This window comes from Calypte anna, chromosome 24 (assembly GCF_003957555.1).
Source record: "Calypte anna isolate BGI_N300 chromosome 24, bCalAnn1_v1.p, whole genome shotgun sequence".
Taxonomy (NCBI): Eukaryota; Metazoa; Chordata; class Aves; order Apodiformes; family Trochilidae; genus Calypte; species Calypte anna.
In genome coordinates this window covers 4,505,013-4,528,086 of record NC_044269.1, presented here as the reverse complement: position 1 = coordinate 4,528,086, position 23,074 = coordinate 4,505,013, and the positions used below count along the sequence as shown (strand labels likewise).

Here is a 23,074-nt window from a genome sequence, read left to right as displayed (position 1 = left end):
GAGGAAATGTGTATTGACATTTTTCCAATAGCCTGTCCCAGCTGCTGGAGCTAACAGCAACTTATCACCTCCCTTAGCTTGAGACAGTGTCATAAGTCTTAATAGCTTTTGATGGATTTTTATTCCTTAGGATTTTCTAGCTCAGGTTAACTTTCTGGCATTAGTAGCATCCTTTGAAAAAGAACTTTAGTGTTTCCAGTGCTGGGAGAAACACTCCCACCTCCTTTTGTCTGTCCTGAGAATTTCACACAACACACCAGTGGCACAACCAGTCACTCCTTGCCCACCTTCTCCAGAACCCTTTGGAAAATCCCAAGCCTTCACCTGTGAGCAACTCCCATTACAAAATACTGATTATCATGGGGAAAGACCAAGGTCATCAGAAAGCAGAAGCCACTTCTGCTCTTGTGACCCTGCTGCCCATCACAGGCTGCAGAATGGCGCAGGCACAGACACAGACACAGACACACACAAAAGGATAATGTATGTTTTTTTAAAATCCTTTATTTATAAAAAAGTACATTTTTTTTTCCACAGCTGAGCCACTATTGTTTTTATACAAGTAAAAGGAAGGGTGATGCAACACCCTGCCCACACAAATTATAACCAAGAAAATGCCCCCCCTGGACCCCAAACAAATTATTACAAAGGGTGGAAAACAAAACAAAACAGGAAAAAAAAAAAACCAACCAAAAAATCATAAAAGTCCATTACATTATTATTTTTAATTTTTATTTTTTACAAAAGCACTTACAACACAGATTACAAAAAAAAAAAAAAAAAAAAAAAGTGGGGTTGGGGTTTTTTGTCTGTCTGTAGTCTTTATTCCACAATGATAAGTACAGCAAGAGGAAGAAGAAAAAGAGAGACAAAATCACTGGAGTTAAGGATTCACTTTTTTTTTTAAAAAAAAAGAAAGGCAAAAGAAAAGAACCAGATCCTCAATGCCAGTACCTCCAGCAATGCCAGTTCATGATAGTGAAGGATCTGACTCCATCTCCTTGTTGCATTTACACTCAAGTACGTAACATTTGGAAACTCACACTGGTCCAAAGCACAACCTCACCCCTCTCGCTGAGGCTTGGGCTTCCTTCCCTTGCTGGTGGACTGAATCCTCCCCTTCACCCCCCTCAGAAGGCAGCACCCCAACACCCCAGCACCCCAGCCCTGCCCCATCACCTCCAGCCCATGGCAGTCCCTGGGGAGAGCCTGGCCAGGTTTAGGAGTGATGGGCAGGCAGTGGTTGGACCCCAGGGCCTTTGCACCCTCCCCTGCCCCAAGGTTTCCCCTTTCTCTTCGAGGAGTTGCTCAAATTGCCATCAAATTGCATCAAATACAAAGCGGAGGGAAAGAAGGGGGTGCAGCTGCAGGCTAAAGGGAGGGGGAAAAGTGCTATCATAAACCCAGCAGGAAAAAAAAAAAGACTCAAAAACTTCAGTGCTACAGCCAGAGTGGTTGTGAAGGTGAGAACCTTACAGTGAGTTTTAACCTTCTGGCAAAAGGCTACAAACCTGCCCCACTCAGAGCAAACCAGGTCCCCATTTCCAGAGGACAAACCCCTCCCTGAGCCTGCAGGAGTGACACATTCCCTCTGCTGCACTGAGATGGGGCTTTTCCCTCCATCCTTTGAGCATCCAGACCAGCACCTGAAACTCTTGAAAACTTGTGTGTGTGCCTGAGTGCTCGTGTATAGGAAAGAAAAACAGCAAAGGAGAGCAGCATCCCCCATTCTAATTGCATTCCCTTCTCTAATTGCTTGAAGATCAATCTTCTGAACCTCTCTAACCCTCAGTGGTTCCTGCTGAACAGTTGTTGTGGGGTTTTTTTTTTGACTCAACATCAGGAAAATGGCTCCCTTTGTCCCTTACGTCTTTGCAATCAATTTGGTGCTACCATTTCAGTTTGTTTGATTTTTTTCACTAAGAATTCTTCAGGGTTTTTTTTTTTTTAATTTTTTTTTCCTATGGCTGAATGAAAACCATTTAACAACAGGGAAAAAAAAAAAAACCCTGGTAATTAAATAAGGGAAAATAACATCGCTAGGGTGAATTGCAATGAATAATCCTAGAGATAAGCCCCAGCAGGAAAACAGCTGGGGTGTCTTTGTACATAAACTACAGGCTCGTTTTGGGTTGTGACACAGATGCATCTGCTTCAGTACAGCTCTCTGAATCACACAGGGAAGAAGCTGGGGTCTTGGCCCAAATTCTGATGAATTCTCTTTGAGGTGATGACAATGAGAGCCAGAGCAATGTACCACAGGGCTCAGATCAACCTCCCTCTCATCTACCTGTTCAGTTTTCCCATCCACCCATCTCAATTTTGAGCCACCACAAATTTTGCCTTAAGTTGCTGCCCAGGATCAGGGGTTGGGAAGGGAAAAGCACCACTCTGATATGTCTCTTCACTGGCAAGAACCCAGGAAAGGGATCTGGACAATGATCCCTTCAAAGAGAGGTAAGGCAAGTGGCCATGCCTCCGAGGCACTTTGCAGACACCCAGACCAGGGTGAGGATGCTTCCCAGGCAGGATGCCAAGTGGGCTGTGGCTAATCTGACACACCAGTTCAGGTCCAGCATTTCCTGGAAAGCAGCAGCTCCCTAGCACCTAAATGGAGAGGCAACCAGTGCTGTGCCCACAGCAGGGGATGGCAACTGAGAGAGGACGGGGACTTGCCCCAGGGAGCAGCCCAGAGGTCCCCATCCCATCCTCTGCTGCTGGCTGTGAAGCAGGGACACAACAACCAGCTGCCATCTCCCAACTGGAAGCTTCTGTTTGCTCTTTGCAGGCTCCCACGGGGATGTTTTACCCCTCCTTAGCACCTCAGATGAAGGGGGATGGAGAAGCAGGGGCTTTTTCACCTCAGGCAGCCTGAAGGTCCCTTGGAGAGGTGGCCCAGCCAGCCCAGCCTGGGAGCTCCTGTGCACAGCTGTGACATGGGAGTTACCACTTAAAATTGTCAGCTTGACCCCAGCCTGCTAGAATCTGGATCACTGTGAGAAAATGAGGCACCTGAGGACAAGACTGTCCCCAGAGGAAGGAACAAATTGCCCCTTTGTCTCAAGGAGGCCCTTGGGTCTCCCAGACAGACTGCCCCTCCAGGGTGCATGGTCTCCAGCACCCTCACTCCCTGCAGCCCCTCCCAGGAAGCAGGATCCATGTGGTTTTTTCCATTTGGCATCTCTACCGAGCTCCCCCTTGTCCTGTTCTCTCCCATCTGCTCCATTTGCACAGCTTTGTACCTTTAGTCCTTAGGACACAACCTGACTGTAGAAGCTGGCTGACTCCTGCAGTGCTGTGGAGTCAGGGCAATATGAATTTGCCAGATCAGATCAGTGCTCTCTGCCTGTGACTAATGCAAGAACATGAAAGAATCGCTGCTGGACCCTGCAGATTTTGTAAAAGGTTATTTTCTTCCAAATCCATCTCCTAGCAGCATGTATCTATGCTGGGGGAAATCTGCTGAGAAGGGTATGTGCCACTGATTTCCACTCTGCTCTTGGTCACGACAACCCAGAGTTTGTGTTGGAGATGTTGTCACAACCCATTTTTGAGCCTTGTTGTGAAACTTAAGATCTAAAAGATTATTCACTTGAGAGATGGACTTTGTTGAGAATTAATCTCTGCACCACAAACTGTGCAGACTTTGCAGAATACCCCATGTTACATTAAAGGAAGATGTGGCTAAGGTACAGTGCTCAGCAATGCTGGTCTGTCCTGATGCAGATTCCAGGGGGAGTCACACTTTGGGGGATTAAAGCCCTGGGTATGCTGTTATCCCAAGGCACCAGAAAGAAGTAATTCCCTCTGCAGGTTTCCAGCAGCCTCTAATAATTAGCTCCTAAGAGTATTCAAAGATACAGAGAGATGGTTTCATTGCTTTCCTTGGGAGGTGCTGGGTAGCAGCAGGGTGATCCTGGTGGCCGTGGACAGACCCAGGAGGGTTTAGTCTTACTTTTTAAGGTTCAGCCTGAGAGATCCCAAGAGAATCTCTCTATGCCCTTCTTTTGAGTGGACATAAAGCAGCTTTCCTGTGGCATTTGGCTGTTCTGCCAGAAGCCAGGAAGCAGGGACTGCTGGCAGGAAGATTACAGTGTGACAATCGGATTTCCCATTCCCTTACACCACTAAGGCAATGAGGGCAACCTACAAACTGTGCCTGGCTCAGGCTCAGCTTCACCTTGTCTGGACCAAGCACCAGAGGCTAAAAGGAAGCATTAGAGGCTGCCTGGCTGAGAGATCTGACCTTGACTCATCTGCGTGGGTCTGACTTTCCAGCTCCCTTCTGTAGCAGGATCACCACTGGGTACTGGGGAACAAAACCCAATGGGTAAGGCAAGGGGGGGAATTAGTCCTCCTGTTTTTCTATATGTGTGATCATACAGCTTAGAAAACTGGGGGGTTCTTTTCAAACAAAAGATTTATTTATACATCAAATTAAAAAAAAAAAAAAACACAAAACAAACAAACAGAACAAAAAGTAAACAAAACAAGCAAAAAAAAAAACAAAAAAAAACCACCCACAAAAAAGCCACCCAACCAAAAAAAAAAAATAACAAAAAACCCCCAATCAACCCAGAAGAAGAAAAATAAGCCCCAGTGCAGTGAATCTGATCTGGATATGGTTAGTGTCAGAGAGGGCCCTGAAGTCTGGAATGTCATTTATTCACGGAGCACTGATAGCAGCAATCCAAGCCTCCCCATCACAACGCAGTGCTTTGGGGGGAGGAGGATGGGATCAATACTCCACTCACTGCTGCCCTGTCTACCAAGCCTTTGCTCAGAAGAGAGATGTGAGACTGAAAAAGTGGCAATCAACGGGTCCCAAGCAATACACAGAAGGGCTGAGGGTGTTGCTAAGAGAGTTAGAGAGAAGCACCTCTATGCTCTGACTCCCCCCCCCCAACCCAAACACAAAACAAAAAGAAGAAAAAAAGTGTAAACACATGACAATTAAGTCTTAGTGGTATAATAAAACTTATGGGCCTGATCCTGTGCTGAAGCCCTCAGAGATACTGAGTGGTACCCTGGGAGATGTGCTCTGCCAGCTACACCAGAGCTGAAGGCAGGGGGGCTGTGGGAGAAGCAGGGTGGCACTGGCTGTCCCCTTCCCCAGGCAATGGCAGCAAGGTGTGCAATGGCACGGGGAGCACGACCCTTGTGCCAGGGCTACTGCTCTGTGGCTGGGAATAGCAACAACAACAACAGCAACAAGAACAAAAAGAGCCAGCATTTCTCTGAGCCATCACACGGGGAAAAAAAAATGCCAGCAATAAATACTCCTTTTCTTTCTTTTAAAAGAACACTCAAACAAAGACAGAAAATGAAAAGCCAGGAAATAATAAATTGTAGGAGGAAAATGGCAGCTCTGTTTCCCTGCTCTGCTATCAGCCCATGCACCTGGGGTTTGTTCCAGTGCTTTTTCTCCCCCCTCTCCTAATTTTCCTTTTATTGAGTCATTAAATATTGGGAGTGCATCTCCCCAGGCATGCAGTGGGCAATGGGAACACTACTCAGACCCCACTGAAAAGAAAGGATTAGGAAAAAAATAAATCTCTTCACCTGATAATGGCACCACTATTTTCATTGCTCTAAGCTTTCCTGGCTTCTGTCTTTCTACGGACAGCCCACTTGACCCCCTCCCAAGGTTAAAAAAAAAAACAAACACAACAAAGAAGACAACATACAAACAAATTCCAGTGTTTCAGGGGTGCAGAAGTGGGAGAAGGAACCTCGGGGGGGGGGGAAGTGGGGCTGAAGGGCACTCTGAGACATGAAGACACAAACAGAGTGTAATATACAGGCTGGGCAACAGTCGTTAAAGCAAATAGTAACACCTAAGCCACCGACCAATACAAACACCACAGAAGGGGACAGAAGTCATCAAGAGAAATTAAAAAGCAAAACCAAAAACCGGAGAAAATAATTACCCAACCTCCCACCTCCCAGATGCCCCCCCCAAATGATCTGTAAGCAAAGCTGCCCTCCCTCCCCTCCCTGCTCGGCCCAGCCAGCCCTTTTTGGGCCGGTGCTGGAAATGTCCCAAGTCTTTTCCGAGCTCCCAGGGCTGGCTTGGTGGTGGGGGGGGAGTGCGTGCGTGCGCAGGGGGTGATGTGCGTGCAGGGGAGCAGGAGGGGGTGTGTGTGTGTGTGTGTGTCGGGGTGTGCGTGTGTAGCGCTGGGTGCCGGGCTACACGTACCACTCCTTTTTGGAAATAAAAGATCCGTCGTTCTGCGAGACCATGTTGTCCCCTATGTCAAGCTGCTCGGGGTCGTACTGGAAGCCGAGTGTCCTCTCGTCGTAAGGCTCGGGGTGCGCCTCGCCCTCGTCCACCGTGAAGTACGGCCGCTTGGCATCCTCCTCGTACTTGTTGGGGACCCCCAGCTTCCTCTCGCCTCCCCCATCCTCATCCTCATCCTCGTAGGTGCTGCCTCCCAGTGGGCCCGGCTTCTTCTCGTCGTCCGAGTCGTCGGGGTACTGGAGGTTCTGGGCCATGGGAGGGTGGTGCTGGGGGATGCCGGCCTTGCTGTAGCCGTTGCCGTAGACGTGCTTCTTGGTGCTGTAGTCACCCTTGAAGGTGTGACGCCGGCGCCGGAGCACCACAAAGAGCACCACGGCCACCACCAGGACCAGCGAGACGCCTCCCACTATGCCCCCAATCACCGGTGTGGGGATGTTCGGCTGCACCATGGATTTGCGATCATCGATTGGAGACGGGGTGTAGGGAAATTCTGGGTAGGAAAAGACAGATGGAAGGGGGAACAGTGTCAAACCATGCGGAAATGCGCCCACCCTCTGTGCTTTCGTTGCCTTTTTTTTTTTTTTTTTTTTTTGGGGGGGGGTGAAGGGGGTGGGAAGATGAGGGTAAGGAACAGGGAAGGGAAAAACGAGGGAAAGGGGAAAAGGGTGCATCCTTACAGGGGTCAGCGCACAGGAGCTCTGCCTCAGCAAGGGGAATGCAGCGTGCTGTGCCAAGCTTGCCAAGCCTCATGCAGCAGCTGGAAGCAGTGTTTCAGTGTTTCCCTCCCCACTCCACCTGGTTTCTCGAGTCGTGCTCAAACCCCACAAGCCCAGCGCCATCAGTCCGGATCCTTTCCATTTTACTCGGTGACACTTCAGGTCCAGTTTACCAGAGCTTACTGACAGCCCCAGGGTGCTCCGGCCGAGGAGAAAGACTCAAACCCTTTCCAACAGGGTGGGCTCTGAGCTGTCACGACTGCTCCCGTGGATGTCACGCCAGACCAGGCAGCTTTGCATCCCCCTCCAGGGCATCCCAGCACAGCTTCAACCCCAACCAGCCTAGGCTGGGCCAGAAGGCAGCAGCACTTTGTGATGCCCCTTCCCACCCATCCCACGAGTGATCTCTGTCTGCACAGCACTTCTCAGGGACACAGACCTCCCACTGTTTCTTTTTCTTCTGGTATTACTGTGTCCAGCATAGTGCCACTACTCATGCTAATCTTGTCCCTACAGTTACCCTGACCTATTTTTAAAAAAAGACAACAAAAAAACAACTGAGAAAAAGAAAAGAGATTATAAAGAAGCTCCCTTTTCTTTCATGCAGTTCAACACCTACACATTGGGGAAAAAAAAGTTTGATCCAGGACTTGAATCAACTTTTCTAGCACTCCCTTGGCACAGTTACAGCCCCTGGCCAAACTCAGCTTTCACACACTGCCTGTTGAGCAGCCGTGTCCATGAGACATTAAGCACCACATGGCTGTCTCAGGCCTTCACCTGCCTCTGAATTTAGACAGTGGGCGCCTTGCTAATGCCCCCTTGGCAGCCTTGCCCTTGCACACCATGCTCAGACCCCTGGCACTGGTTTTTGCCAGCCCTGCTCATAGCTGTAAGCCTTTAATGCTGCTCTGGAGCTTCCTGGCCCTCACTTTTTACTCTGGCAGCCAAGGAGAGGCTCAGACCCACTACCACCCTCAGCATGCCCTTCCAGAAGAGCAACTAGGATGGGGCAATGGGGAAGGAGAGGCTAAGGCAGCAAATTTAAAATGGAATGCCTGTGGGACTGCCTGCTGCTGGCGGCCACATTCCTGGGTTAGGGCAGGAAGCCCTGGACAGCAGGAGCTGGGCAGGGAGTGGGTTTCCCTGCAGCACAGGAGCTAAAGAAGAGGAGAGAAAAGAACTTCCCCTGGGCAGAGGCAGTTCCTGAAACAGCTGCAGATTTTGGACACGGATACTGAATTTGAGCAATTGTTGGCCTGATCCTCGGGGCATAAAAGTTCTGCTTGTTCCTGAGCGCTGTTTAATTCCCCCTTTTCCTGAGACATCAGCCCAGCAACAGCATCTTCGTTTCTGCACTGCAGACTTGCTTTGAGCAAAGCCTCAGGAGCATGAAACCACACACAGAGCAGCACACTGGGCTGGGGGACAGGCAGATGGAAGGGCTCCCTGCTGCCTCCAGAATGAGGAGCAGGACACAGCGCAGGCAGGAGCCAGCATCCCTTCCCAAAAAAAGCCTTCAGAGCAGGAGTGAGGGCATGTATTTCAGCATGGGGCACTGGTGCTGGGTCCTGGAAAGCCAAAACCACATTCTGCATCAACAGAAGGCTTAGTCATAGCCTGCTGGCTAATCCAAAACCTCTCTGCAGAGGCAGCAAAAAAAGTCACGTCCAACCCCTGGTAGTCCTGGCTGCTGAGGGCTCATCTTCAACTACATAAGAGTCCACATGGACCTTCCTACCCTTGCCCATGCCTCCTCCCCAGGCCTGCTCCTTGCCATCACAGCCCCTGCAACCCCTTGGTGCCCAGTTCCCAAAACTGTACACAGGGCAAGGGTCGACCTGGAGTTTAAGTGGGTGCAGAGACAGAGCAGCAAGCTGGAGCAGACCCCAGGGGTTATATCTTTACCTTTCCCACAGCTCCAAGCTGAAGCTTCTACCTTGGTTTTGCCCACAGCAAGGTTAATTTCCTACCTGGGACTGTGAGATCCCATAGCACAGCCTGAAAAGACCCAGAAATTGTGTGCATGCCAGGCACAGGGTCCCTGCAGCCATCCTGATCCCTCTGCTTCCCAGCTCTGGAGGACACACACATCTGAGAGGGGAAGTGCACAATTTCTAAAGGAGATGGGCACTTGTTTTGGTTTTTTGGTTGTTTTGTTGTTGTTGTTGTTACAAGCCTCATTAACAGCCCTGGTTAGGCTCATAGAGAAAAAGGGGATGGTTTTCTACCTTTCTCATGCATATTTCTCTTTTCCTGCCCTTTGTGCTGTCCACCCCTGAGATAGCACTTGCCTACATGCCACCCCCTTGCCAGTGCCAAGGCTTCGGAGCTAACACCCCTCCCTCCGAGCTGGATTTCACGCCTTCAGCAGGGATGGCAGGAACTATTTTCTGCGCAGACCCCATCCCCGTTCTCCTTGCAAGTGGCCCTGTTCCCATGCCAGAGAAAACAAAACCAAAACTGTGGGAAGAGGGGGGAGGAGAAAGATGGGAAGATCGCAAACCAGCAGCCGAAATCATCCCTTCCCTTTACCCACGAGGCTCCTTCCCCCCCCTGCTCCAGACACCGCACGCTCCCGGCGCTTGGAAATCCGCGTGGTTCTGGGTATGCGGAGGGGAAGGATGGGAGGGACGGGCACAACCGAGGTGGGAATGCCCCGGAGCAGGGGACAGGGAGGGCAAGCGGCTGTCACCGCCGCTGGATGGCGGCACAGACCGCTCCTGGCTCCGGAGCGGCGGTGGGGGCACTGCCCGAGCCCCTCTCCGGGGTGGTTCATGGACCTGCCCCTGGGATTAACCTCGAGTCCGAACGCGTTCACTGCCGTCAGCCCTAAAAAAAGAGGGGTTTAACCCCACCGAGTTCCACCGTGCCTGGGGTGAGGATGAGCAGAGGCTGGGGAGAGAGGGGGGAAAGTGTGGGAAAGGGAACCCCGTTTCTGTTGGAGGGGTGCGTGGAATTTCTGGAAAGTGTTCTTGGGGACCTCATGTGAAAAATCCATTAGGAAGAGTCTGGAGAGAATTAAAGCCACTGTGAAAAGCAGACTGGAGAAACAGGAGACAGCAGAGTGGAGGGAGGTGGAACAAGCAAGGCTTTAATGCCAGCATAAAAAGCCTCCCTCCCTTCTGCTGCCCCCCCAGCCCTCATAAAAAGAGGGAGTGCTGTATGAATAGGAATTAAAGCAGCAACACTATCTGCCTGCTGCCCAGAGCTGCCAGCTGTTGTATTCAGCCCAGCTTCCTGTCCTTGTGCCAGGAGCTGGACCTCTGGGGCAGCAGCTGGGAGCACAGGGAGATGGGGGTCACCCTGGGCTTCACTCTGGCACCCAGCCAAGCCCACAGGTTGCCTTTGATCCCCCCCATGAAAGGTGGGGGGCTCGGGTATCCCCATTCCCCTGCTCCTGCCTCCCCCCCTGCAGCACACGGGGACACAGTGCTGCCACTGCAGAGGCAACCCAGACCTCCCCCAGCACAAGAGTGGCTTCAAAAACACACATTTCAAAAATCACATCTTTCTTTGAATGCCTGGTTTCCAATAGAAATGAGACCTATGCAAATCATCCTACCCGACCATCAGTCTCCTGTCTAATGCTTTTTGAACTTGCTGGCCAATTTTAGTGGTGTCTGACAGAAGAACAAGCCAAACTTATCCCTATCATAAAGCTGTCAGAAAGAGCTGGACTGGTATCCCTGGCAGAGGTGAGAGCTAAACCTCATTAGACAACAGAGAACCCACAGAGACAAGAGACTGCACCCAAGGGCAGGAAGGGCCCAGATCAGAAAAGGCATATTTTTAGACATCAAGTATTTCTTCTATGATATGCAGATCCACAGGAAACCAGCTGTTAAAAGCCCTTCTGCTCATCACACCGCTTAGACATTATAAAAGTTACTACTTCCCATGGACACCCTTTTTCTTGAAGTCACATTTCCATTCTTTTCCCTTCAATCATGAGGGCCAAGAAAAAGCCCAGTACCAGCTGAGATCCTCACTGTAGCCACGGGCATTGAGGAAAATGCCAACCTCCATCAGAAATGACTTTATGGACACGTGTGTCAGGCCAAGCTGCTCTTTGCATGAAGCTCCTCCAGAGGAAGGCCCAGAGTTTCTTTCTGCCTTGCAAAACCCAGCACCCATGAAGCTGGGGAATGGGAAGCAGGGGGACTTTGGATGGCTGTAACCAGGGCAAGCAGCAGGAACCTCAGCCACTGGGCTCATGGAGCTTTCCAGTTCCCAGATGGCCTCAGTAAATACACTGGTAACCACATGGTGTTTTTTTTTTACAAGACAGATTGCTGATGGCAAATGCTCTTTGCCAGTACAGTCCACGCCAAATTATCCCAGGACTTTGCCCCTGCTGTGCCACAGATGTGTACATAAGTGAAGATAAGGAGATACCTCTGGACCTGCCTCAACCCATCAGGGCTGCAATTTGAGAAGCCTGTAGCACTGCTGTTCTTTTTCCTTCACGACAGCCCTTGCACCTCTGCATGTCCATCCTGGGCTTGGAGAGGTCCTGCCTTTCCTCTCCTTACCAGGGATTTCTGCTCTCCCCATGCAGCACAGTGGGGGAGAGGAGGCAGTGGGGGTGGAAAAAACTCTGGCAACTAATACAGAAGTTTAGCAGCTGCCACTGGCATTTCAGAGTGTGATGGCTTTTAGGCCAGATGCCAAACTTGTCTGAGGTTTTAATCTCTCTGTCAGGTCACCTATCACTTGTCAATCAAGTGCTGCTCCCACAGGAGCCTCTGGCACCGATGCCATCAGACAGGATGCAGCAGACACTCCAGAAGATTATCATCAGACAGACCCCCAAGGCTTGTGCCTCTTCAGCCCCCTCAAGCCCTACATCCTCCTGGAGGCTGTTCTTTGGGTGCACCTGCTCTGTGCCTGGGATTTAACATGTCCTGGAAAGGACCCCCCCTTGCCCCCTGAACCCAGGAGGGAAGGTTTGTACCACAGGGGTTGTTTGCAGTGACCTTGCTGGGATGAGATGGTTGGTGGTGTGGAAATAAGTCCCTGCTGCCAAGCCAAGCAAACAGGGGGGGCATCAGCCTTTCCTCACCACCCTCCCTGGCAGCCTGTCACACATCCAAGGCCAGGGCTGCAAAACCTCCTGCCCAGGGCTGGCACAACCCATGCCACGGGACAGCTCAGAGCTTCCTGTCCTGACTGTCCCTCCCTAGGACAGCTGCACATCCTGTCCTGCCTCCTGGAAATCCAAGGGATGCAGAGGTTGGGATATACCAGGCAAGCAGCCAGGGGAGCCTGCAGAGTCCTGAAGGAAAAGATCCTTTCCTGGCCTTGGGAAAGAGGCAGGAGCCCTGCAGCAGAGGGGCTGCTGGTGTTCACTGCCTCAGCACAGGCTCTGCTCTCCCCAGCTCCACCACCATGGCTCTGCCTCAGTTTTGATATTTGTTTGCTGCTAGAAGGGCCGTGGGGGCAAAGAGATCTTTTAGCCACATCTTTCTCCTTGTGCTTCCTCTGGCTGAAGCCAGGACACAAGTGGATGACTGCCCCTTCACACACACACAGATGTGTAGCACACCCATGCACACACATCACTGCACACAAGCCCATGCAGCCAAGCAGATCTCCACAGATACAGACACGTTCACACATGCCAGTGGATGCTCTGGTGTCCTGCATGCACATGTGACTGTGCAGCATGACATCCCTGAGGCCCCTTAGTGTGTCAGGATGCAGATGAGGTCACACATATGTCTCTGTGTCCATCACCACCTCTCCATGCAGGACCACCTCACCCATGTGCAGGCCCAGGCACTCTATAAGCACAGCCCTTTATTATTATGTCACCTCTAATAAATACTTATATATCACACTACATGGCTTGGCTGCCACTGAAAAAGGTCCTGAAAGGCAGGAGAAGCTATTGTGGGAACAGATTGCAGGAATAAAATATTATATTTCTACTTATCAATCTCTTTGATATGCTATAACTCTTAATAGAAGGGTCCAGCCTTCTCCCCCTGGACAAATCACTTGAACAAGCCCTGCACTCTTCCTCTCTGGAGCCAGGGCTGGGAGGAAGGATGCTGGGTGGCAGGAGGGGGGAGGTTTATGCTTGGGGAAACGGGAGGGGAAAGATGCTGCAGGGTTTTTTCTGCATCAGCCTTCTGGTTTTTTTCTCCCAAGGCTGGCTGCTCACTAGATTGAACTCCATTTATTGCAGGCAGCTCTTGAAAGAGGTTTTGTGGTCCACTGACAGTCCCTAAATTGCCTGCAAGACCCAAACAAAAGTACCTGTAATAGCTGAGCAAGGATGGCTGAGCCCTCCCCAGCATGGGCCTAATCGGTCCTTTGGGAGAGCTGGATAAACATATTCAGATCCTATGAATTATTAAAAGCATTTTTTTTATACAGTGGAGCCCTGACCTAACGGGTTGGCTGCTAAACCCTTCAAGTGGAGCAACTGCTGGTGTGTCCCTCCTCCCCTCTCATTCAACCTCAGCCCCATGATGCAAATCCTTGGGAATAAATTGATATTAAAGGCAGGCGGACACCAACCCAAAGTCATTCCCCAGAAATCCTGTCAGTCCCCACTTCCCTTGCCAGCAATGAGTATAAGAATGATGCTCTACTAGTCCCCCAGAAATGGAGACATTTACCAAAGCCTGGAAAAGGAACCCAGAAACCTTCATCCCTAAGGACCTGTGCCCACGTGGATGAGCCAGTGCTGCCCACCCGGGCTGTGTTGATGTTGTGGTGCTGAGACAGATAAAACACTGAGGTGGCAGCAGGAAATATGAAGAGAGGTTGTACCTGGTGTTTGGGAACGTGTCCTGACAGTGCAAGGGATACAGGGTGGCACAGGACAGACAGAAGGAGAGCAAGAAATGGACAGACATGGAAAATGAGATGGTGAAGAGAGCCTGCTGCTCCCTTAACTCTTCTGCAATATCCATCCCACGTCCTTCCCTGCAACCAGTGACTGAGTCGGGAGGTTTTTTTTCTCTCTGATGTTCCAAATGAGACCCGATGTGTGTGGGATGAGTCTTTTACTGCTCATTCTGTACCAGGCATTGCCTGCACTGTCCCAGAAATACAGTGCCTGTGGCGGTAACCCCCATGAAATGGCCATCAGCTGAAGGGAGTTTGGCCATGACCTTCCCCTGGCTCCAGGCAGTTGGGCAGGGCAGGTGCTTTTTGTCCTGAACAAAGAGCTTTGTTATTCCAGTGCCTTTCACTGGCATATGAAAAATCCCCCAGAGAAAAGCATATACCAGGAACAACTCAGCAGGCAAGGATCCAGGACAGGAGGTGTGAATTAAAGGCCTGCTACAGTGATAATGATCATAAATAAATACTTGGTAATTAGCATCTAATTAGCACATCTATCCATTGACCTCTATGCACTTGGATAGAGGAGGATTAGCATGGTTTACCCATGTTACAGAGGAGGGGAACTGAGGTGGTGAGGGTGCCAAACATGTCATTGCTCATTTCAGGAGGCAGCTGCCCGGGCTTCAGTTTTCTGCTTGCTCAGCATTCACCCCTGTAGAGTTGGGGGGCTGAGAAACCAGTTTCATCACTCTCTGACAACTCTGAGGAGCTCTGATAACTGAGGACAACTCAGCAGGAGCTGGAGAGCAGGAAGGGCTAAAAGCCTCAGGAACTGCCTGCCCACTTTTCCTCTGCAATATCACTTGGTCTCTCTGAAACCAGCCCCTTGCCATATGCTATTTCTTCTGTTTAACTTACTTCTTGACACCACTTTCTGTCCCTCACACCACCCAGGCATAGCCAAGTGTCTTTTCCTCACTCCTGTGGCTATCCTGATTTGCCAGACATCCTCCCTTCTGTCCCATATGACATCACACCCCAGGACTCCCCATGGTCTGCATCCTGGGATGTTGCTCCTTTCTGGAGCCCAGACAAAGCTACTCAAGTGCTGACAGCCCCCAGGTAATCTGTGGCAGCTTGGTGAGCAAGTGCTCAGAGCTACGTGGCATTGGAAGGAGCACAAATGAGAAACTATGAGAATTGTCTAACATCAGAAACATCAAACATCATTCTGAATAAAAGGCTCATTCATCTCACACTTTACTGCCTCAGAGGCAGCCTGCATCCTCATCCTACTCTTTCTTCTGCCTTCTAACAAATATCCCCCTGACATTTCTTTGCTTTTAACATGGTCAACAATATTTCTTAATCCAAAGCAGAAAACAAAGGGAGAATAAATTGAATTACACCACATTTTGATGTAAGAAAGGAAAAGACAGCAAGAGGAAAGGAGACAAAATTCAAGCCAAACCTGTGTAAAAGCAGTGCAAAGCAAAGATCTTCACTGCTCCCAGTGCATCACCTAACTCCCCACCCCTAGGAGACACTGGTGACTAAGTCAGATGTTAAGCAGATGTAGCTGACTGTAGCTGTCCCCTCCTCCTCCTGTCTTTCCAAGCACACCAAGTGTTTTCCTACCTGTGACATTGACTTCCACCAACCCCGACCGTGTCCCGATAGCATTGGAGGCCTCACAGATGTAGGTACCAGCCAGGCTGTAGGACACAGGACCTTTAAAGTAGATGGTGTTGTTCTGGATTTCCACACTCCCTGGCAGAGTCCCATTTGGCCTGGAGGAAAACAAATACCATGGTTGATGCCAGAGATGATACTCAGTAGGGTCAAGCAGTATTGCAGAGGTGACAATGACATGATGGTTCTGCCCTTGCGCTTGGGCAGGTCCAGAACCTGGTGGTGCTGGCTGGAAAATACCCATTAATGTAGTCAGCCTTGAAATGAAACCTTCAGACAGAAGCATTGCAGGAAAAAGGCAATGGAGTGTCTCTCCAGGGTAAATCCATTGTATGGTGAGGATCTGGTTCTTTACATGGACTGTGGTATTTATGTTTTCTCCCTTCTCTGTGATTACAAGGGGGATGGAGCTTATTTGGGTCACAATGCAGCTCCTTGGATTTAGCTAACAGAATGTGGAGCACATTCAGCATATGTTCCTCCCTGTACAGCAAACAGACTCAGAGCCTTCAGACAGTTATTTTCCAGGAGGTGTAGGGTTAGGGTAAGATGACCAGGCTACTCCTTTGTTTCAGGTGGCTCACCTCTAGCAGGCTCATCTTCAGACTGTTCTGCATTCCTGACTTTCCATGTGATGGAAAACACAGGAATGGGACATCAACCTGACCTGACTTTACTCCAATTTCCTGCCCATGTGACTCTCCTGGGCAGCTGATCAGGCAGTGTTAATTGCAGCTCAAGCTCAAGGAAAGCAGTGATGATTTAGAGTCCTGCCATCTATGACCTGCCCATGTCAGAACAATCAGATAAGTGTGAAACTGCAATAATTCAATACCAAGTCCAGAGATACACAGAATAAATTAACAAAGGCAGATAAAAACATACAAAAAACCCCACCCCTGTGTGTTAGGAAAAGGCACACATGGCCTGGTTATTTTTAATTACTGAAGCAAAGTAAAGTAATTACTTCTCTTAGGCAATTAAAAATTATTCAAGTAATTCTTCCCCCCAAAACGTGCACATATTGTCAGCAATTTGTAAGAAACAAAAGGGAATAATGGGGGTGTAATGAGGTTTGTGAAGAAGTGGAGATCCTTTGCATGTCCCCATCCACACACACCACATCCATATAGCAAACACTTTCCCAGCTACACCAAGGCAGTGATCCCAAAGCTGATGGAAGAACAGAATTGCCTCACCTTGGTCCTCTGCCTGTGGGTGATTTAGGGCCCTGAATCTACAGATAGAGGGGCACATCTGTAAAATGTGTTGTGGGATATTAAGGAAGGCTCTTGCTCCCTCTGACAGCTCCTGTGACTGTTGCTCACCCCCATCCAAATAAGAGGAGAGGAAAGCATGGATGGTTTGTACATTCCAGGCAGGAGCAAAACATCATCTGCACTAATTGCTTCCTGACCCTCAGGAAGGGTAAGCAGCACATATGAGCACATGGATGAAGTAAAGATGCTGCTGGCTGTTTCCCTGGCTGCCCAGTCTGATGTTACCAAAGTGGCACTGTGGGATGGAAGAGGATGGCCACAGCTCTTATTCCCATTGTTTTACCTTCCTACAGACACTTGCTCTGCATGGATAGGTGGTTGGCTGCAGCACAGAGATAGCCCAGGCTAGTACCTTTTCTGCCTTGGGAGCCACACAGGGCATCTGTGCCTCTAATATTCCCTGGCAATGTTATGAAGAACACCCAAAGTGCCCCTCAGAGTTTAAGTCAAACTGGCAGAATCAACAGAGGGAGAGAGCTGGGATGAGAACTAGAAAAAAGGCTGGAAAAACAATCCTCTCCAGGCTTCCACTGTGAGCAGTTTGATCTGGGAAGTGAAATGAGAGAGAATATGCAAAGCCAGTTTGAGAGCCACTTTCCTGATGACAAATGCCAACTGAAAAGAAGAAAGGATCCATTTGATCTTTCTTTTTTAAAGCTACATGAGTGCTTATAGAAAAGAAAGAGAGAAAGAGAGAACGACCTCAGGTTGCAGCAATTCCCATCTGACTCCCCAGACACCCCTCGCACACTTTTCAGCCTTTTTAGTGTGTACATCCAAAGGCTGAAACCCTGGAGGACAAGGAATTGATTCTGTTTCATGTCAGTTACATGGGGATGAGTAGTCAGAAAGGGAGTTCCTGCCTGCAGTTGGTCCTGATTCCAGGGAAAGTTTTTTTTCCCCACACAGTTCTCTATGTGCTGCTTTATGGAAGGGAAATCCTGGGTTATTTTCCAGAGGGTGCCTCAGGTTTCTACAGAGACTCCTTGGCCCTGTTCAAAGATCCTGTGTGCTGCTGAGAGCAGGAGCATTGTAGGGACTTACAGTTTCCATTCATAGGTGTGAGCTGGGGGGTTGGCATCAGCTTTGCAGATCAGCTTCACATCCTTCCGGTTGAGAAACCAGTTGCCATCAAAGCCCTCAATAGTGACTTCTGGCTCATCTGCAGGGGGACAAAAAAGATGGAAAAGGAGGATGGAAACGGAAGGGAAAGAGTTATGGAAAAAGCAGAAAATGAAATAGGAAGAGATGAGGAGGCAGGGATGGAAGAACAAGACAGATTGCAAGGTGACAGGACAAGGAATGTGAGAGAGGGTGAGTGGAGGAGAGAGAGGAGGGGAGGAACAAAGAGTCATGGCAGAGGCAGAGAGAAGCAGGTGTGAAAAAGAGAAATCATATCAGTATTTGAAGGGCTCACTTAGGTTTTCACTCCCCAGAAAAACAGAGCACATCCCTACTACAGCCCCACCACCAGACCCTTCAGAAAGGGGTCACCAGACCCACCCCACACCTTCCCTTCAGAAAAATCTGCTTTTCCCAGACCACCATCCTCACCCCAGGCCCTCACTCACACTGCACATTGAGGGTCATGCTCTCAGTGAACCGATCCAGCTGGTAGTTGACCACACACATGAGCTGCTGCCTGTGGGCTTCCCGGCTCGGCACCAGCCGGTACCGGCTGATCACTGTGATGGTCCCATTGCTATTCCTGATCTCTTGGAACTCTGCTTCTCCTTTGAGCTTGGTGTCCCAGGTGACAGTGCTAGGAGGTTTTCCATTAGAGGAGGTGCAGGTAGCTACCAAGATCTTTTCTGTCCTGCCAGACTTAGCAATAAGTGGCCGCCTGGTGCCCTCCATCCAATTTGTGGGTTTGGCTGCAAGAAAACACAGAAAGGAGGAGGAAGAGAAGAAAAGGGTGATTAGAATAGCACTGATACCCTCTCTGCCCCAACCCAAGAGGCACCTCACACCACCCAGCCCGTGACAGATCTTGTGGTGAACCCAGAGCTGCTGCGAATTGCCAGCAGTCTGCAGGGGATTGTCTGCAGGATCAGTCTGGGGAAAGCCTGTTCAGATGGAGGCAATGCCTGACACAAACACAGCTTGTCCAGTCTCTTACCCAGCACAGTGAGGTTCAGTTGACTTTCTCGGTTGCCGGTTGGGAAGGTAGCAAACTCACAGATGTAAACTCCCTCATCCTCCAGCTCTAGCCTGGAAAGCTGAATGGTGCCATCTTTGAAGGAAGGGTTGCGGAAAGTCACCCGCTCTTTGTAGGGGGAGAGGATGGAGACTCCCATGGCAGGGTTGTAGATGGCCACATTCTGCTTGGAGCCGTTCGTGGCTTTCTGCCACGTCACCTGCGTGATCTTCACATTGGGGAGGGGGTTGGTGAAGCTGCAGTGCAGGACCACATCTGTCCCGATAAACCCCGAGACTGTGTCATTGACTAAGACAGTCTGAGCTTGCAGCCCTGGAATCAAATGGAAAGACATGAATATACACGTGTTTCTCAGACAGAGAAAGAGAGAAAAAGAATGATTCTCGGACATCAGCCTCATGGATTCCTTTGTTTAGTCCATTTGCTTCTTCTTGGCATGGCTGATACAAGAACAAGCTACAGGCACTCAGTGCCTTCTGCATCTGCCTGCATCCACCTGCATCTCCTGCAGCTTCATTCCTGCTCATAAACACCTTCCCTCCCACAGTTGGGGTTCACACTTCACTACAACCAGCTCTGCAGCCAGGCTGGGGCTCATGATCACCAAAAGGCACAAGGTTGGATCAATACTGTCCTTCTTTTTCTTCAGCTTTGGATAACATTAAATCAGTTACTGTAAATATACCGAGCACATGTATCTGGAGGCATATGGAGGCACAGATATTTATCACTACAGCATATCCTAACATTTGAGCTAACTCACTCAGACATCCATTTAATCCTATTGGAAATGCCTCAGTAATTAAATGAGCTGCAAATACTCAGCCCTGATTTCAGACTAGCAAGAGTTCCCATATAAGAAGAGATTTACATCAGTGTACACCTTGCATGATCTACCTGCATGATCTAGATTGTTTCTCTGGCCTTTTTTTAACCCCATGAGTGGCTGCATTTTGGAGCCTTCCATCTTGATTCTATGGAGTAAAGATGCTTGGGAAAAGTGGTAGCTGGTGTTCATGACTACTGTTCTGTCTCAGTTGATTCCTCCTCTGACAGCTGAAGAAAAGTGTCTCCCACCAGACCGACCCTGAAATTCATCTTTGGTTGCTGCTGTGTCTTTGCCTAATCTGTATGTTTAGAGATAATGCTCTGGTAATTATACAGCCAGTATTTAAATGATAAATACAATAGAGAAACAAGGTGGTGAGAACAAGAAAAGCGAGTTTTGCTCACTGCTTCTGGCAGAATCTGAGATTGGATGTATTCTGGGAGGCTGAGAGTAAAGGAAAGAAAGGGATAATAAAAAAAAAAAAAGGATGTACAAAGACTGAGGAACATGAAAGGGTAATGAAAGAGAGAGGCTGGGGAAAGAAAAAAATGCATAGCAAGAGAAACAGGATTTTCTAACCAAGGGGACAGATAATTTCTGAAATGTCACCCCTGTCCTGTTCTTCCAGGGGATTAACAAGCTCCTTGCACATGGCCAACATGAGCTCCTCAGTCTCATTCCCCACAGACCCTTGGTAGATGTGCCCTGTAACCTCTACACACAACCAGGGGTAAAATCAGCCCCGTCCCCGTGGTTCCACACACGGGAGTCCCCTCACTGCCCACTCATCCTGATCCCAGTCCCCATATGCCATCCCAGGCTCTTCTTTCTCCCCTTCTCCTTCCCTCCACACCAAGCCTGTGACCCTGAGGACAAGCCTCAACAATCCAGCCTGGCCAGGAGACGCCATCCGCTGACCACAGCCATCAGCAATTAAGACCGAAACTCAGTCTCGAGAGCTTTGTGTGAACTTGCCCCCTTCCCTGACTCAACCACTGCTTTGCCCCACACCCTGCCATTGTGGCTGCCTCCTGAGGAATGTTTTTCAGTGCTGCTTACAGCCACAGCAAAGCACTGGTTGCCCTCATATGCCTTCATGCATGAAACCATGGAGTCCTTAGAGGCTGCTGGCTGAGCTGGCAGGGCTGCACCCTAGCATCAGAGAATCGCAGGATTTCCAGGGTTGGAAGGGACCTTAAAGACCTCCCACTAGATCAGGTTGCTCAGAGCCCCATCCTTAAGAACTTCCAGGGATGGAAGTGTCCTTCCTCCTCCCAGTGCAGCTGTGCCATTTTTGCAATCCATGTCCTTCCAAAAACCAGAGGGAAGGGATGGTCCTGCTCTGATAAGGGCACAGCTGGTCCAGGTTTCTCCATTCCAACCAGAGAAGGATGCCCAATCAGTAAAACACAGTGAGACACTTCCCTGGCACCAGTCTGGCCCCCAGAAGGGCCTTCCTGATGAAATGAGGGCATTGGGTGCAGACAAAGGGCTCAGTATAGACAATGGGATTTCAGGAGAGGTGAATTGGGTGAGATATCCCCAGCACACTTTGCAGGCTCCCCAGGAGGTGATAGAACTTCTTGCAGCATTGCCCACACCTGCAGAGCTGAGCAACACCAGCTTTGCCAAGCAGTCTGAAGACTTCAGAGCCTTGCAGAGCATGTGGGAGCTTGCCAGAGAGCAAAGGCAATCACGTAGCAAAGGGCCTGGGAACAACCTGCCACCCATCTCAGGCTGCCTGGCTGTAGGTGTGCTCAGCACTCCCTCTTTCTCCCAAGGCTGGAGGAGATTGGATTCATCAGCACTGGTCCCCAGGTCTCTCATGAAGGGTCCATGCCCCCCAGCAGAGCCCTCTGGTGTCTGGGGTGATGGCACAAATGGCTCTGATCCCATTCAACCTCCCTGACCCCTTCTACCATACCCCTGGCATGGCATTCCTGCACCAGCACAGGCTGGACTTGGACACAAACTGGGGAAAATGCAGATTTTGTTGGCTGCCTAACCTGACCCTGAACCAAACCCTGGAATGGTCCTGCAGAACTCTCCTCTGCCCAGGTGTGAAGAGAGAGACTTTTGGCTAAGGAAAAAGCTGGTGCCAGCTGAGGACTCCTTGCCAGCAACAAAATGCTGCCAACACTAGGATTCAAGCTCCTACATGTAGCAGCTTCAACAAAAACACATTCCAAACTTTCTAGAGGCTTCAGGGGAAAAGGGGAAAAAAAACCCAAACACAAACCAGCAGAAGAAGTAACAAAACAAACAAAAAATACCCCCCAAAACCCCAAACACTGTGCGGAAATCGTGTTTCCTTTCCAGGTGACTGAGTAACTCACAGCTCTTTTGCAAGACAGGGTAAGCACTTTATGTTCTGCTCCTCCAAGGCTCTCATCAGGGAAATAAGGCACCCATTGCTCCCCTCTCTACAAAGGCAATGTACAGATGCTCCCATGCTCCCCATCCCAAATCAGAAGCCAGAGGGCAAACCAGCTCTTGCCGTGCTCTGGGGAGGGTTTGTTTGCAAGATGCCTGAGCTGGGGTGCTGGGTATTCCCTTGCCCTGCTCCACACTCAATAATTCATCAGGGCAAATGCATAGATAATTGATGGCAATGAGCGTGCAAGGTTGGGAGAGGAGGAGAAAATCAAATCACTGATCAATCTCTGGAGAGGCCTAAGTGTATCCAGCAGGATGTGTGTGAGCACGTGCAGTGCTGGGGCTTGCCTTGCTTTTTTCTTTGCTGAATGATGTGTGGTCGGTGTGGCAGAGAAAAGGCTTGGGATACATCCTGCCATTTGCAGATTCTACGCCAGATCTCCCAGTGCCCACCCATCCATCCTTACACCTCCAGCACCTGAGGAAGGATTAGCTGTATAGGTTGAAGCTTGCAGGATTGCGTCTCATGCGTTGTTTTTTTGGTGTTATTTTATTGTTGAGGACCAAAAGCAGTAAAAAAAAAAAAAAGGCAGTGGTGAGTGCCAAAGACAAGTTGATGCCAAGACCTCATTAGTGGAGACCTCTGAGATCCTACTCCTCCACCTTGGCCTCTGAAGTGGTTTGTGTCGATGCCTTTCCCCACGATCCCAAACCCAGATACTGAGTAGGTCATACAGGGCCTTGGGGCACTGTGCAGAACTCCCAATGCCCTGTGGCACAGGCAGTGGGCTGGGAAGGGAAGGTCTGGACTCCCTGGGTGTCAAGGGGTGCTGGGTAGAGAGCAGAATTCAAGAGCTGGTGGCTCTTGAAGCTCAAAACCCTCTCTCCTAAAAGCCCGGAAGGTGCCAGTACATTGAGGCTCCCACACCTGCAAATCTGGTTCTTGCTTCCCCATATAGAAAGCTCTGGAAATGATCT

At 49.8% G+C, this 23,074-nt stretch overlaps 1 protein-coding gene across 1 annotated transcript in view; it reads right to left on the bottom strand.

The window, feature by feature from the left end:
- Positions 1-489: 489 nt before the first annotated feature.
- The window catches only part of NECTIN1 (nectin cell adhesion molecule 1), a 61,918-nt gene continuing 39,333 nt past the window's right edge, over positions 490-23,074 (bottom strand). Inside the window, exons 2-6 of the mRNA XM_008498380.2 lie at positions 18,853-19,203; positions 18,305-18,607; positions 17,778-17,895; positions 15,400-15,551; positions 490-6,731 (exon numbers count right to left, since the gene is read on the bottom strand). Of these exons, the coding sequence (XP_008496602.2) occupies positions 6,190-6,731; positions 15,400-15,551; positions 17,778-17,895; positions 18,305-18,607; positions 18,853-19,203 (1,466 nt within the window). The 3' untranslated portion in view covers positions 490-6,189. The remainder of the gene's footprint in view (positions 6,732-15,399; positions 15,552-17,777; positions 17,896-18,304; positions 18,608-18,852; positions 19,204-23,074) is intronic.